Source organism: Perissodus microlepis, chromosome 8 (assembly GCF_051167445.1).
Source record: "Perissodus microlepis isolate ML-2025 ecotype Zambia chromosome 8, ASM5116744v1, whole genome shotgun sequence".
Classification (NCBI taxonomy): Eukaryota; Metazoa; Chordata; class Actinopteri; order Cichliformes; family Cichlidae; genus Perissodus; species Perissodus microlepis.
Window position 1 is genome coordinate 20512698 of NC_140468.1, and position 17292 is coordinate 20529989.

General features: G+C 43.0%; 1 protein-coding gene across 5 annotated transcripts in view; it reads left to right on the plus strand.

Moving 5' to 3' along the window:
- Window positions 1-17292, plus strand: part of grid2ipb (glutamate receptor, ionotropic, delta 2 (Grid2) interacting protein, b) — a 42841-nt gene that overhangs the window by 17111 nt on the left and 8438 nt on the right. For 3 of the 5 annotated variants that reach the window (XM_084938136.1, XM_084938133.1, XM_084938137.1), the window contains 12 exons: window positions 1374-1655; window positions 4434-4519; window positions 6091-6160; window positions 9043-9195; window positions 9328-9483; window positions 9950-10101; window positions 10228-10362; window positions 12782-12867; window positions 13128-13251; window positions 13737-14038; window positions 14870-14914; window positions 15919-16665. In XM_084938136.1, coding sequence (XP_084794262.1) covers window positions 1374-1655; window positions 4434-4519; window positions 6091-6160; window positions 9043-9195; window positions 9328-9483; window positions 9950-10101; window positions 10228-10362; window positions 12782-12867; window positions 13128-13251; window positions 13737-14038; window positions 14870-14914; window positions 15919-16665 — 2338 coding nt within the window. Of the gene's footprint in view, window positions 1-886; window positions 1656-4433; window positions 4520-6090; window positions 6161-9042; window positions 9196-9327; window positions 9484-9949; window positions 10102-10227; window positions 10363-12781; window positions 12868-13127; window positions 13252-13736; window positions 14039-14869; window positions 14915-15918; window positions 16666-17292 lie in introns of those variants that run through there. The other 2 variants (XM_084938135.1, XM_084938138.1) reach the window with 2 other exon arrangements.

The window sequence follows — 17292 nt, forward strand, 5'->3', positions numbered from 1 at the left end:
TAGCTTTCGATATCGGTCGTCATAGATCATAACCCTAGAGAAAGGCAAAACCTAACTCTTTGGGGGGAGAAAAACAGATGTATAGTTTTAGATTATTAGATTATTTTCTTTGTTCTGGGAGAATAATACCATTAAAAAAAATCTCAATTCTGATTGGCTAGGATTACGGCTAGGGTTATATAAAAAAACATTCCATTGTTAGATACATTGTTTGTAAGCGGTTAAAATAATGAATTCATCCCCACTGGATTGTTGCAATGTGTCTTATTGTTTTTACAGCATAAACCAGATAAATGCTCCCACTCTCAATGTCAGCTGCATGTCCCACCCCTCCATCTGACAAGCCAGCACAGCTACTGTTTGAAACCCTTCAGCACCCCAGCAACCAACTGTAGGCTCCACAGGGGATAGTTACTCATCACTCATGAGTGATGACGACTAACCCTACCAATGTTCAGCTGCTATAACATATCAGTCACTGTGACTGCTTATGTTTAAAATGTTATATTACAAGCATAACATTTCAAGTGTTTGACTTTTCTCAAAGTAAGACTTCGGGAAAATAACTTTTATCGATGTCATAGCTGTATATTGATATTTAAATGAAATCAGTAGGTGTTTAGTAGGAAATCACATTGGATTACAAAATAAAAAAACATTGTGATTTCATACAGTTTAACTCAGTATTTCACTGTAATTGATGCCCCTGCCCCTATTTTATCCCAGTGCGTTACACTTTGCGTTTCCTTGTCGAACTTAAAGTACTGGTCAGCTTCCTGCCTCAGTTGTAGGTGATGTGTAGACGGAAGTGTAGGAAAGACCGAGAATCGGTTGCTGTATATAGAGAGAGAGAGAGAGAGAGAGGAGAAATCCCTTGCTCACTCACTCCCACACCTTTTTCTCATGCTGTATTCTGGCTCTGGTACCCCTGCTGCAGCAGTAAGACTCCAGCAAGCAGTGAGTGACGCCACGATTTCTTCACCGTCTATTTCCTCAGAGAAAGATTGCATCAAATTCAACTTCTTTTCTTTTTCAGTCAGGGGAAAGACTCTCCATCAGTCAAAACCTTTTCATCTTTTCTTCAGATCTGAGACATGAAGGAAGCCTGTTGAGCCGAATCTGTGCCGACTAGGACTGTGAACATTTTCTCAGTAGAGTTTGAAGTGTATCATAACTTTTAATCTCTTCCAACACTGGCTGTCATCGCTCTCAGAGTCGTGATTGTGGAATTTGTGTCTTTAAAATGGATCGAGGTGGATCTGTGATGTAGATCCATCCTCTACCCATCTCTTTGCTTTTCGTAGAGGAACTCTTATGGAAAAACAGTTAACACCAACCAATTTGTTTTCCTCATATGCTGCCATGTTGGCCAGAATCTTCATTCCCAAGAAGCACCGGCAGCGCTTCGACGACACCGTCTCCCAGAACGTGATCAACCGACTCTGCCGCAGCAAGAGCATCAGCGAGCCGCATGGCAGAATCCGTCGCAGTCGGAGCGAGGATCACTCCGACCGCCACCGCGGGTCCAAACGGGCCAGCTCAGTGCCAAGGGATGGAGGAGAACCCGGAGGGAGGGGAGAAGCGGAGAGAGACAGGGGCTTAAGGAAGTCCGTCTCAGGGATACCCGTGCATCCCCCCATTGGACCCAATCAGAGGTAAGCACACATATCAAACACAGCAGGTTTCACGAGTCCTTTTGCTCTGTTTTAAGTGTTGTTAACTGTTAATTCATAATTCAAGAGCCGAGAAGTCCCTTTCAGGGACTGCTTTATCTGTTACCGTGTGCTAAAACTCCTCTTCCTCAGAGTTTTATAAAGCTGCACTTAGAGCAAGTCTGTGCATGCACGAAGATGTTCACACACAGCTGCGTATTTGTTTCATTTAACAAAACATCACATTGTAACCATCTTCTACCATCTTCTTGGTTGTTTCTTGGCAACCATCCTACATGGGGTAGACCCCCCCCTAACCATTTGACACTTTTCCTCCACCCACTAACACACTTGATTACACAACTGTCCAGTTAATAACACCACAGTGGACGTGGTGCAGCACAGGACTGTGGCAGTAAATATCCGTAGCCAGCTAACTAATAAAATCCTGTGGTCTTTGAGTATTCAGCAACAGGAGGTCTTAAAAAACATGTGGCCCTTTATGTCAAGTGTGATCATACAGGCCGGGCACAAGGCAGCAGGAGGTGAGCTGATTGTGTCAGTAAGAAGTCGCGCTGCATTGCTGGTGCCTTCCATGCACTGAATAAACCCAAAAGACTGTTGTGTAACACTGTTGTGTCTCCACAGTAACTGGAAATATGCATAGAGCAGTGAGAGAGAGAGAGAGCGAGAGACAGAGCTAGAGGTGGGAACAGAGAGATGGATATAGATATCAACAGAAAAAGAGAAGAACAGAAGTAAGGAGTAAACAGATGTAGAGATGGAGATCGATGGCAATGAGAATAGAGAGATGGGGAATACAGGTAAACGGAGCGATAAAGAGTGATATGAGGTGATGATATAGATGCAGTCTATATATCTATATCTAGACGAAATAATATAGACAGAAGGAAATAAATATAGATAAAACATATAGGAACGAGAGAATTCAAGAGACTGCATAACTCTGTAACAGCTGAAAATCTGCATAAATTAAAGTGAGCCTCTGCATCCAAGAGATTATTTATTTCCTGACATCATCAGGACAATGTCCCCCAGTTTTCCCCATTTCCAGTTATCTGGCAATACTAAGGAGTTGTCAAAAAAACCTTCAAAAACAACCGATTTTGGATGTGGATCTAGATAGACTGTGAAAGTTAGTTGCTTCTAAGTTGCGCCAAACTGTCCATAACTTCATTAGTAATCCTGCCAGACAAACAAACCGACCACAAAAGCTGATTGGCAGAGGTGAAGAAACAGTGACAGACAGATGGCTGAAGGTAGGGAGATAGAAATAGACCGAGAAACATGGTGACATTTAGGTAGGGAGATGGAGAAAGAGATCGATAGACCAGTGGGATACAGGTGGAGAGAGATGTCGACATAACATTTCGGGTAAATCCACCCCCAGATGTGTTGTTGTACAAAATGTTCTACTGACTATTGATACACAAAATCAAGCACTATAGGGTAGTAGCTGTCTGTATAGTGTGTGTACAATGTGACGGTTGTTGATGTACCAGCAGACTGACTGATACCTTTTCAGAGTGCATTCAGCTGAGGTCATGTGAAATTATACATAAGTGTATGAAGCTCTGCTGGTGTAGCCCGGAGGGAATGAGGAGAGGCCTCAAGCAGCCTGATAGTCACAAACACTTAGTTTGTCAAGTGTGCTCAGAGCTGATGCTGTGAGCTCTTCTTTTTTTTTCTATTCAGCCCTCAAACACAAATCCACATTCAGCACCCAGTGTGCCTTTCTGCATTTAGCTTGGCTTACATAAGAGTGTATAACCACGGCAAGAATAGGTTTGTCTCTTTTCTCTTGTTGTCTTTTTTGCCTTCCTCCTGTTTATATACCAAAGCAGTGTTGCCTTTAGTTATCTCCATGGCAACGCTCCACGGATAGACTGAATGAGCCTCATCTTTGATACACAGGGAGGTTTCCGACGCATATTCTTCCGACTGGGGTGAATGAGAGAGAGGAGCCCCGCATTCAGCAAAATGTCAAAGCTATTCTGAACATGTCCCAAATTTTTTTTATTCAAGCCGGAAACAAAAAACAATGTCTGGCATTCAAGCAGGACTGATTTGTGTTACGTTAGAAAAATGTCAGCTTGGATCGAGGCAAACAGAGGGTCACGTCTGTGCTTGTTCAGACTCCCACTTACAGGAAGTGACAAAAGCAAAAACGAAGCGCAGGCAGGATTGTAAACAACAGCGAGTGAGTGCTCACTCCAGGGACAGCTGGGCTTCCCATTCATTCATTCACAGCCATCAATGCTGTTAAATGACGTCACGAGCAACACTGAGAACTCGCTCGTCCGATTTTGTTTGACTGATCACTTTTACAAATTCCACACATTTTCCACTTCCAGCTTTTTCTTCCATTGTTTGCGTTTTAGACTGTTCAGATTTTGACTAAATGGGTGATGAGGGAATCAAAAAAGCCCAAAAAATAAATTACAGGTTTTGGTTACTGCTCAAATTGAAAGTTTTTAAGCCGGTTAAAGGTGCTGCTTTTGGAGGATGGATTGACGCAAACACAAGAAATTCGAAAATGTGATTCAGCAGAGAGCGTCGGCTGAAAGTGTTCAGAACAAAGGAAAAATGCTTTGCACATAAATGCCATGAATGCGCTCTGCTTCATGTAGAGTTTGTGTCACCCTCTTTGAAAGTTGAAGGCCGCTGCTAGAAACATTTAGTCGCGAAGGTTTTTCAGAGAGCTCTAAATCCGAATGAATGAACTGCTCATCTCACTTCCCGCCTGCATCCCTTCCTCAGGATCGTCCGTGTCTACAGGGGGAAGAAGAACTTTGGCTTCACGCTGCGGGGTCACGCTCCCGTCTGCATCGACTCCGTCATCCCAGGTACTGCTTCTATAATAAAACCAAGTACAGTGCAGTCCTGACTGACGCCTCCTCTCTTTGTGTGGCGGCTTTTCACTCGTGCGCCGTTCTGTGTTGTGGGCGGTGAGGGGGGCAGATGTATTTTACGCGGGTGAGGCTGTTGTGGTGCCAGCCGCTCGGGGCCGAAGGTGATCAGGAGGCGTTTGTGTGTGTGTGAGACTGTGAGTGTTGCTGGAAGTGGACTTATCTGACTCACTAGTGAAATGCTAACAGGCTGTGCTGTGCGGCAGCAGGTACACCTGTGGTCAGTCAGTGCCGCACAGATGTACTTTATATTCTGTTTATTGCTCTTCCTGTGCAGTTTAACTGGTCATAGGGTGGAGGAGTAAATCCTTTGTACATCAAGTCATACTGCAAATATATTAGTGTCATATACTTACAATGAAGGGCACTCAAATGCTTCTGGGACTGAGGACAAGACAAAACAGCTTGCTGTGGTAATCATCTCTTCTGGAGCTTACTTACCAACAGGTTTCATCGTTAATATTTAAGCCATGCAGAAAACGTCATCTTAGATTTGTCAGCTTGGGGTTTTGTGGGCAGTTAAATGCCTGATAGCAATCTAGCCAGCCTAGCTGTTGATCTCCTTGTCTAACTCTGGCCAAACATGCAATTAGGCTGATTTCCCATTTGTTCTTTTTCTTATTGTCGACTATTTCTACAAGCAGCCATGGTTTAATATGTTTTTCCTTTATAGACTTGCATCAACATATAGGGTGACTGTAAGGCCATACTGAACGACTCTCACAGGCGGTTTTTGCTTGTTTTATTAAAGCTAGCTTTTAAATCTAATTTCCACTTAGAGCTTATGTGAAATATTCATAATTACTTTCTTAAGTTTCCCGCAGTAAAAGGTTATTTAATTCACAGTTATTGCTTTTTGAAGCAAAACTAGCAGACAAGGAGGCTGTGAAGCTACTGCTGAGGGAATTTGCCAGGTTCCTTGGTGAGGAAGGCGGTGTGCGTGTGCGTTGTGTGTGTGTTTGACGATGACGGCACTGCTCCCGCCCACCATCATCCCCCACCAACATGTGCTGAAACAGCCAGAGCGGACTGACTCAGTGGGCCCTTGTGGAGGTGGGTGGCATAGTTCTCATCGTGATCTGACCACAGATTCTTTGCCGATAGCCCAGAAGCCACAACCCCGTTTCCCCATTAGGACTTTACTGCATCCAAACTTTGGGTTAAAAAAGAACAAGGAAAAAAAACAAATGACATGACAGCTCCTCATCCGCAGTGTGCTGACAGATGAGGAGGCGATGGGTACAGTGCAGTCAGAACTTATTCTGCCAGGGATTGTTTTGACAGCACTGTTTCCTTACGTAATAAGATTTAGCATGGAGCTCATCTTGTTTGTTGATGGGCTTTGTTGGATCTCATACACAGATTGACAGCATCACATTAGTCACCATCTCTCCCCCCGTTGTGCCCGTCTGTTCTGTGCACCTCGTTAGCTGGAAGGATTGGTTTCAGGGGTTTTTTTCAGTCTCTGATTGATGTTTGATTTTCTGCCATCTTTGTCGACCTCTCAGATAGTCCTGCCGAGGAATGTGGACTGAAACCAGGCGACCGTATCCTCTTTCTCAACGGACTGGACATGAGGTTTGTCTTTAATGGAAATTATTGTTAGCAGCAGTAGTAGTTTGTAGTATTTTGCCTTCCCCTGCTGCCCGAGTTCTTGACCTTACACAGTATATTTAGACATCAGCACTTGTTTTTCTCCAGCAGAAGCCATCTGCTGCCATTTATTCTGCCTCAGTATGAAAAACAGCTCTCACCGAGCCAGATAATCCGTCACAAACACATAACCCTTCTGATTTTTTTCTGACGTAGATTCTCCTCGATATTTTCACAAGCACATGACGCTTCTATTTTTTCTCTGAACATTCTCCTTCATAGTTTCTGTGCTGAATTTTATGAGATTTTCATCACAGAAACAGTTTGTGGACTGTCTTCAGCTGTGCACTGCAAAACCATAGGTTTTAGTAACTGTTCATCACTACCCAAGCAAATCTCACATTAAATACAAAAAAATCTCAGAGCCTAACTTTAGACAGTTTTTTTTTCGGCACACAATTTAAAGTCTAGTTATCAGACTCTTTACTTTGATGCAAATCAACCAATAATCCAACATATGTATATCAAAGAAAACACAAAAAGCCCTAGACATGCTTGAGTGCTGTCTGTAAGAGAACAGTGTTTATTGCTTTCAGCTGTTTACAGGATTTCTTCCTCTGATTTTATACTTGGAGTTTCATAAAATGATCTAAAGCAGCAGGACCCATATGAGTATCCCCACACTGCATTTTTACATATTGCACTGCAGCACTAACTTTATTGATCAGTCAACACAAGATAAGATGAGTCAAGACCTTACAGGAAATCTTTCATTTCTACAACTCACAGCACAAATGATGGTGTTACTGTTAAATTTGTTACACAGTGACCGTTTTCAGGCTAAATTCTGGCATTAAGTTCAATGTCAGGACGTACAGCAGTGTTTTCGTTAGAGTCATTATTTAGTTCAGGGATGTGTACCATAACTATATCTGTTACTATCTATCTCCTGTTACCTTTATATATGAGCAGAATTTTTAGTGTTTTGAAAACCCCACAAAGATAGCATTTTTTTTTTACACCAGCATGTTTTATCAGTCCTCAGCAAAAGCCTTGAGTCAGTCCTCATTCTTTATATTTTGCTGCCAATGAGCCAGACTTTTTTTGAAGTGGTCTTGGGGACTTTTTTTCATGTTGAACCACTTAACACGGACCTATGAGTCATTCAAGCATTAAAAAAACATCTAACTGAAGGGATGAATCAGTGTTGTGTCTACACTTAACAGACGACTTAGCAAAGAATCCATTTTAAATTGTATCTTTAGATATTTTGTTACTAGCAGCCTGTTACAAAAACACATAATGTCTAATCAGAAGGGTTCTCAGTGGAAAGGTGGCTGTCAAGAAGCCATTCTCAAGGAAGGGAAACAGGGAGAAAATGTGGAAGTATACCAAATTAGACAAGAACTGGTCTGAAAAGCAGTGGCAACAGGTCTGACTGAGTGATGAAATTTGACAGGTCTGGATCAGATTTTGGCCAATATGTACAGAGAATGTCAGAAGCAAGATGCTGGAGTGAATGTCTGTAGCCATCTGTAAAACACAGTGGAGACTGTCATGTTTACAGCTGCAGTAGGGGATCTAATAATGAGCACCGAAAAGTAAAGTCAGATTTTATTAAAAACGTGGTTATACCAAATATTGACTTTAAAGCTAATTAAAACTGTGCAAACAAAATGATGTACCTATTTCCCATTTTCTAAGCAAAATATGATAATATGACTGGTGGTTCAAGACTTTTGCACAGTACTCAGTTCTCTTTTTTTTTATTGGATATTTGACAGTCAGATCTCTACATTTTCAAGTAATTACATCTCCAGGAAAAATGGGTTCTTACAGCCCATCCTGAGGGGTATGTGAATGAAGTGCTCCTTCACATACCTTGACACGTGTGCAGGTGCCCTATGCGCGCATGGGCTGATGAACGTGATCACAGCCTTTATGTAAACTGAACTTTCCTCGTGGGAGTCACTGTAGTTCTTCTGTAGACTTGACAACTTCTTGACCTTCTCCTTCTCATGAGTGAGTGTAGGAGTGCACATAAGAAATCTGAATTTGAACTGTACCTGTGCGAGCTCAGCAAATACACTATACCAAGCAATACATGAGACAGTATTTCCATGTGAGGAAACAGCACTACTTATCCTGCCACCCTGATAACCATGTGAAAGAAGAGTCACAGCGCATCTCCCAGGCTGCTTGATGTACTCATTTGATTGGCAATGTATAATTTCGCTGCTCTCCCTGATAACATGCTGCTGCAGCCGTAGGAGGTGATCAGGAAAACAGTGGGAGGTGCTCGCCAGCAAGAAGGAGGAAAAGAAAGTACAAGAGATTTGGACGTTACAGTCTAGTGTTTACAAAGCGTCTGTAACAATGTGGAAAATGATATATTTGTTATAATGATGGAAACAATGATTTTTGCAGTCCTCATACCTTTAAGGTAAAAAAAAACCGTGTATTTGTTAAAACTTTGCAGTACGTGATTACCAGGGCTTATATTTGGATTCATAGTGTCTGTGTACATCACATAAAGAACAAGATGCTCTCATATATTGTACCAAAATATAGAAGTAAGTGTGGGAAGCTTCTCGTGGCTTGCAAGGTGTCTTAGAGCAGCAGCAGTGTTTCTGAAACAAAAAACACATTTTTTATTTTATTTTTTATTATATAATCCTGTTAAATGTAGTTTTTATGTATGTCTGCTTACATAATTTTTCAATTATGGCTGTAAAATTATCATTTCTGTGTCTTATCTTAGTATTACATAATAACGCAGTGATTCTGCTGGTTTGTGCACATTGCTTCAGTCCTTCTATTATACAGCTAACAGCCATCGTCTCTCCTTTTTGTTCCCCTTGCTTTAGGAACTGTTCCCATGAGAAGGTGGTGTCTATGCTGCAGGGCAGCGGGGCAGTGCCCACTCTTGTGGTGGAGGAGGGTCCATCTGACTTTTCTTCAGACCAAACAGATGCAGATGAATCCTCTAGTCTGGCCCCCACCACAGTGCCACGCTCTAGGTTAGCACACCAAAAATCTGACACTAGACCTAGCCTGTAGCAGTGTATTAGTTTTGAATGAAGGAGAAGGATTAGTTCAGTAAGTAGGAATGGAAAAATTAATGTTCGGTTTCCTCCATACATGCTGTCCAGGTCTCCTGGTCTCAGTTCTCTGCAGTGGGTTGCAGAGATTCTTCCACCGAGCATCAAAGTCCACGGGCGGACTTTCAGCCAGCAGCTGGAGCACCTGCTGACCATCCAGGAGAGATACAGTGTCTGCAAAGCTTTAGAGACATTCTTCCAGCACAGGTCAGTGAGCGAAGGGACAGGGAGCAGAGGGTTACAGGGTTACAGAGGAATCTGTTAGCAAACGAAGACATGGATTATTGAGCAAATGAAGGGTTAGCAGCGGAAGCAGGAAGTTACAGCTTAAGTTAGGTTCTGATATTATTTCCTATATAGGATGAAGGGATCGAGAAAGATGGGATGATGAATTAGCTCAGCAGATGATGCAAACATGTGAGGCAGCAGGATTAAAATACCACTGTTATTCAACTGTATATGCATACAGCGTACACCCAACAACATAAATCATACCATAAGTGACATCTTTGTTATCCTCCCACCCTTTTCATTGCTCTCCCCCAGCATCTCTTTCTCAGCTTTACATGGTACAAAGAATATAAAATAAACCCTTGCACTGAATGATAGTCAGCCATAAGCAGGAATTATATAAAGAAGACAGTGAGTGGATATGGAGCACGTGTGTTTGCAGGAACGTGGACACCCTGATCGTGGACGTGTTTCCAGTGTTGGACACTCCAGCCAAGCAGCTGATCTGGAAGTTCATCTACCAGCTGCTGACCTACGATGAACAGGAGCGCTGCCAGGGCAAGCTGTCTCGTTTCCTTGGCTACAAGAGCAACGGTGAGGCATGAAACGAATGAGAAGTTGAATTGGATTTTTATCGTAATGTACTATCGATGTTTATCGTGCTTTTTATATAAATAGCAAAATAGAGCCAATCTGACCCTGTGTGTGTGTGTTTTGCAGCATTATTAGAGCCTGACAACGGTCCAGAGCACCACCGGCGCAGCAGCTCCATGCGGGTGACGGGGTCGTCGTACCGCAACAACGTCCGAGAGAGGAGCTCCGATGACTGCATCATCGGGACTCACCTAGGAATGGGTACGCTTATGCACGGCAACGTCCCAGCGGGATAAACATGTTGAATGAGAGCCTGTTGTCCTTTAGCACAAAATCATTATAATTCCAGAAATTGTTCAGCTGGGTTTGATACAAAGGTTTTAAAAAGCCTTCGAGCTCCTTCCTGCAACACATCTGCTACAATATAACCACTTTAAGCAATTTATCTTGTCGTCGGGCAACCTTTCTTTGATGTAAAAGCTTTAATAAGCCACTGTAGGCTACAGCGCAAAGACAGCTGGAAGACAAAGTTAGCAATTAAAGGTAGAGCCGGTGAACATTTAGCTGATGAAGATGAAGATTTTTTCCCTCGGGAGGCAAAAAAAGAGAGACTTGAGTGGGAACGTTGCTTTGTCACTGCAGGATGAACTGAAATGGTGTCGTAACAAGGTTGTTTGCTCCAGGTGACCAACACAGAATGTTAATGCCACTTTAATGAAATCTGTAAAGCAAGAGGGATTTAAATTGCTAATAAGCTGTGTGCTTATTTAAATCTGCTTATAAGTAATTCAGTGTTCCCATCGTTATAACACAACACATACAAGAGAAATCGACGATGAGACAGTAAATGGGGATTCCTGATGAAGTTACTGTACTATTCACGCACCGCTACCTAAATTCCCATTGATCCAGGTCTTATCAGAGATAAGTAATGAGGCTTTATTTGCAGTGGCCAAGTCCCAGGTGGGAATGTGTGTAAGTGTGTGAGCTCACATAGGACTGCTACTAACAAAAAGAAAAAAAGTAATCACTAGGGCTGGGCCATGTTATACCGTTCACGGTAATACCGGTATAATGTTAGGCAACGATAGGAAAATGAAATATCGCGATAGAATATGAGTAAAACGCGCATGCGCAGTACCTTTGTTTTCATGCGCACATAGCCGATTGTTGAGTGAAACAGATGAACCAGAATTGGTTTGTAAAAATGCTGCAACTTCAGTGGTGTGGATATATTTGTCGGACTAAGATGCTCTTAAATCTGGGAGTAATCTGGGTCCTAAACTCCGTATACCTCAGGTCAAACGAACACTGCAGCATCACTGAGAGTTAAAAACTATCTAAATTCTTTCATCTTTAATAAAACGATCAGCGTTGCTGCTTTACCAGGTGTAACTATGAAGTTTAACTTCCAGGCATCCATAAAAACAAAATTTATTACATTTAACGGAGTTAGAAGTTAGCAGGAAGCTACCGGAAGTTAGCTCGCTAGTTTCGCTAGTTACCTAAACATGATATAGCATGTTCTGATTGAGAGATTTCTGAAAAAATTCAAACGTACAGCTCTGCTATCACTTCCAACATAAATGAAGACAGGAAACTAAACAGCAGTGACGTTTGTAGGGTTACTGAAGTTGGGGTAGCTGCTATATGATGATGTGCTACGTGATCGCTAGCGACACAGCTATGTTAGCATAACATAAACAGTGAAGCTGCAGGATGAACGCTAACACTTTTCCACTTATAAAAGTTAACGTTAAGGTTCCTGATAGTTAGAGACAAATGCAATCGCATGGCAGGATGCTGTAAACGGACCAAACTTCAGTCAGGAGAACAACTGAGATAATCCATCCACAATACGAGGTTAATCATTAATATACTGCAACAAAATGGGAATAGAGCAGCTGCCAGAGAATTCAACATTAATGAATCAATGGTACAGAAGTGGAGGAAGCAAGAAGAATGAGTTTAATAAAGTTTGATTTATCTGACTGCTTTGTTTCACTTAATGTGCCTTATAATCCCGTGCACCTTATGGTCCGAAAAATACGTACTGCACACTGCAGTTTAATGTTGCAAAGCACCTCTTTTTAACTTCAGTGGATATGATACATGGTTATGCTCAGGATATGTCAGCCCATTTCTACTGGAAATGCCTTTTGGTTAAACTTTCAGCAAGGAATTTGCATTTACACTGTTAAATTTTTATAAAGCTTTAATGTACATAAAAACCAGCTTCTTGTTTAAGTGAAAATAAATGGAAGGTTGTCTTTTTGCGCTAGTAATGTTGTGGAGTTGTATTTTGTTTCGCATCAATTATATCGTCAGTTATATCGTTATCGCAAATTTTCAAATATATATTGTGATAAATATTTTTGGCCATATCGCCCTGCTCTAGTCATCACCAGGTCATACATTACATCCATTTCTCAGCATCCGTTTGCTTTTAAAAACTTCCCCAACCTCTCAGTTTGAAACAGTGTTTATTTCCTGACTGTTTCAGGCTTCAGGTGCTTTACTTTTTCCCAGTTTTCCATTACCATCGCTAACCCCCGTTGCGGGACCTGAGCTTTTTTTGCTCCTTCTGCGCTGTCCTGCTCTGCTTCATCCGCTCTCCTCCCAGGCTGGAGGTGGATGGTGGATGAACACGTGTCACTGTTCATGCTTTATTGTGCTTTAGGAATTCATATCGATGAATCCGGGAGCCCGGAGGAGAGGCAGTCAGGAGATGGAACCTCCTTCCCCGAGTCCCCTGACCTCAATCATGTAGGTATACCCGCAGCTTTCCCGCGCCTAGCTCCTCAGCGACTGGCATTTACGGAACGCTAGCTATGATCTCTGTGCTCTCTGGTCTCACTTGATTTGAAGGTTTGCTGATCATTACTATTACTTTGATAATTGGTCAGATGTGAGTCTGCAGCTTAACCGAAAAAAAAAATTATTAAAACACTAATAAGCAGCAGACCTTCAAAGAAAATGTGCCCAGCAATAATGTGCTAATGAGATGATCATGCCTTCATCTGTAGATGACAGGTGTGTATACGGAGCTGGAGAACGTGTACGCAGGAAAGAGTGTGCCTCCACTGCAGTGCGGCTCCTCACCAGAGCCCGAGAGCCCTCTCTCTCCCCTCACACTCCCCACCCTCACAGGTATTCTGGGTTCCTAAAAACTCACCGCATCCACACGCTTTCAGATACATGCTTTCATCTTGCTGTTTTAAGCCACCAGGGTCCCATATTTGCATAATGAACAGATAAAATGACATGCAAAGTGATAGAAGCCGATCAGTTTTGGGCCTTGGTGGCACGTGACTGATGCCATGTTTACATCATGATGAGATTTGGGGGGTTGTGGTGGACGATGTGTCCTTATAGGTGGCAAACAAGCAGAATTGCTGCTAAGTGATGCTTTTTTTTTGCCAGTCTGATGTGAACATGGCATGGCAACCACTCAAACACACAAGCTTTCAGTTTATTTTTTTTATTTATTTTGCAATGGTTACCTCTCAGAAGAAATAATCCTCCTGGTGACTACATGGTCTAGAATGTCAGATATTTACTAAGAGGAAAGATTCTCACGTCAAGGTGGCCTAAATATAAATCGAGGCCATCGTTTTTAATGTGCGTCTCTACAGGTAATCGTAAATCTGGCCTGTCCCTGTCTTGGAAGGAGCCTCTTCCCACTCCCGTGTATGAAATCCACCATCAAAGCAGCATAGACTCCAATCCTTATGTCAGTCTGGAGAGCCCCCCGGCCTCCCCTCATCACTCAGACAGCGGCCACAACGTGCTGACCCACCGCAAAAAACTGTTCACCTTCTCCCGGCCGCCACGCAGCCGAGACACAGACAAGTTCCTGGACTCCCTGAGCGAGCAGCTGGGCCACCGGGTCACTCTGGTGGATGACTTCGTGCCTGGTGAGAACGACTACGAGGAGGTGAGGAAGAAAAACAGGCCACGATCTTAGAGCGTTATTGTTTCTTAAGACATGATTTTCAGTTATTCCACCACTGAGCTGCCAGCTGTGAGAGGCAGAACTATGCTACAAGTGTTTTACCTTTATTTGGAGCTGGAGCAGAAAAAGTGGAACGCTCTCATTGTTGAGCCCTGATCCCTAACCCACAGTGGATTTTAAACCAGACTTGTCTAACAATTTATGGACCTAACCTTAAGAGTGAGTGACTTACTATTCAGCCTACAGCAGCCTATGCAGAAGAAGCTAGCTTCTGTAATGTTTACATTCTACAAAAATAAAATCTCCATTGATTAAACCTTCAGACTCTTATAGGTGCTGGTTCAGTGAGAGGAATAACTGGAAGCCGTGCCTGCAATTAACGTGTGTCATGCATCACAGGATTATTATTATTGTCTATATTTCACATTTAAAGCTGCTACATTCATTACTTTTAAATTACAAATGAGTTTAAATTTCAATGCAGAGTGCGAGTAATGCTGTAATAAAAGCTAATGCTGGTCATACTTTCACTTTCACTGCCACAATATTGATTGGGCCAGACGGGAAAATGTCATCCTGTCTGACTCAGTTGCACAGAATGTGCGCCGCTGCGGCGTGGAAGCTGTTAGACCGCCGTGATCTCGATTTATATATTTAGCATGATAAGGAGAGAATCTGTTGTTTGTGCATTTGCTCCTTAATAAACAGTAAGCAAGTTGAACATTTAGAGAAGTATTAACGTTGTAGTGTTGCATGTTTACATTAGAGCACCTCTAATGTACGCTACAATGAACACTTGTGTCACACGAACAGATATATCAAGGTGGTTGTCATGGTTTCAGAAGAAGAGTTGTGCCTGTAAGTAAAACGATACTCAGTTATATCATAGAGTTTTATCTACATATTTCTGTTTAGTAATCTGTATTTAGAACAAGTACTGGGCTTTTTATAGCATTGTCACGGTTCTTTTCCATTCACATTATGTTATATTATAATATATTGTATTGTTATTTTCATAGTTTTTATATAGAGGTTTGGAGATATTTAAGTGCATGGGTTTTAAATTCTGTAGATCAGCACTTTGATTTGATGTTATTTTGTAGATATTTTCTATTCTAAAAGTCAAAAAGAGAGAAAAAAAAGCAGAATTTCTGAACTTGCTATTACACCTGTAAAATAAAATCTCCTTTTTAAACAAGCAAACTTGAATTTGGCTGGTCACCCCTTCAAGATTGCACCTTTGTGCACCTCTGCATTGATTTTAGTGAACTAGTTAGCTTTAACTTTATTTCTGGGGAAAAGATAGAGTTGTAGGGAGCCAGATCTGCATGGAGCTGAAGTAGAAGTTTGTGTGAACAGTCTGACCTTCCTGAGCAAGCTTGGACTTTATGTACTGAAAACTGCTTTTTGGTTCGCTGGTGGTAGCCGGACACCCACCTCTCACCAGCACAGATGGTTCAGGACATTAAAGCTGGGTCAGTCTGACACAGATGTCGGCTTTTAGCCAACGTTTGTGGTCTAGATAGAAATCACAGATGAATGGGACGTAAAATAGCAGCACTATTAGAAGTAGTCCAGAGGTGCACAAGGACAAAACCTTTATTTAAAATAAATTGTCAGAGTTCCAAAACATTCTGATCGCACCCTGTGTCGCTTTTTCTGTTCAAATATAAACAGGCAGTGGAGTAAGTTTCAGTACAACATTTCAAGAAAACGTCAAAGCCGTAATGAACCTAATAATAACCTAATTAGCTTGAATAGACTGGATTTTAAAACGTAGAAGCTGTTTATTAGCCGTTTACTAGACCATGTGGAGGTGAAGGTGGTTCTCGGGGCTGATGGTGCACTCCTCCTCCCTCCAGATGAGCTTCCAGGAGGACCAGGAAATCGGCTTCATGCCCCGGCAGCTCAGCAGCGGCAGCAGTGAGGATCACAGCAGCAGCGACGAGGCCTCCTCTCCCTGCTACTCCTCTGGATCCGAACCGATCCCACCACCTCCCACCCAAAGCCCCCCGCCTCCTCCGCCCTTGCAGGCTCTCATACCCCCTCCCATTCCGTTTACCGACCCTCTCCCACCAGTGCGCTTCTCACCCGAGCACGTGCCGCGCAGCCGGATGCCCTTCCAACCGCACCACCCCATCATCCCTCCTCCTCCACCCCCTCCGAGGACCATCCTGTCCAGCCGCTCTCCCCTACACAAAAAGCACCCGAGCAGAGACGAAAATGAGAAGACTCTCCAGCGCTTCCAACCCACCACCCGCCTCGGCCACACAACCCTGACCTCCACCAAAACCTTGCGCTCCCGCCCCACCTACCTCCCACGACAGTTCAGCCAGCCTCAGCCTATCCGCCAGCCCTCCCCGCAGCCCTCCCCGCAGCTGCTGAGGCCGAGCCAGCTCGTCCTGCAGAGGCACCACCAGCTCCACCACCAACACAGCTACCAGGGCCCACTGCCGCCGTCCCTCCAGGAGCACAGCCCATCCCAATGTCAGAGCCAGGGCCACGCGGGCTCCTCACTGCTCTCGCAGCCTCCAACCTCTCACTCCACCCTCCCCAGTCACATGAAGACCTTGGAAACCACAAGGCAGGAACACCACACCTCCAAACAGGTAACATCTGCACTTTGTGGTTCGTTTGTTTTTTGTCTTGTTACTTGAAGTACAAATAAGACGTCAACACACACAGAAATAGAAAATGAAAACACAAAGAGGTTCACTCCATCAGTGCTGCAACCAAGAGCGCTTAGCAACAGAGGTGCAAACTAGCACTTAAACACTCTGGTGCTAATCAACATTCTGCATCATTTGCCCCATTTTAACCTTTTAACATCGCTCTTGTTTGCCAGCATCCAGTTTCGGATTTGATGTACCGTCTGATCTATATGCAACTTTTTAAAATCTATTTCATCCCCAAATGTGCCTTTTATGACAGAAGATCTATTAGGCCAAAATCCACTTAAGAGGCTTGATTTGAAAGTTAACGCCTTCAGTATGTTAAGTGTAGCCCAACCTTGACTCTGTGTGGTTTGACCTGTGGGACGTCAGAGGATAAGGAGAAATAAAAGGACTACATGAGCAGTCTGAGACTGTATTCTTCCACCAAAACCCCAAATCCCCCAACACTGTTCGTGAATTGAACATGATTCCAGATTTCTTCCAGTTTTTTTATTTCCGTGTCATATAAGTGTAAAGATCCAGGATAAAGAATCTTTACACCATACTCTTCCAGTAATTCTC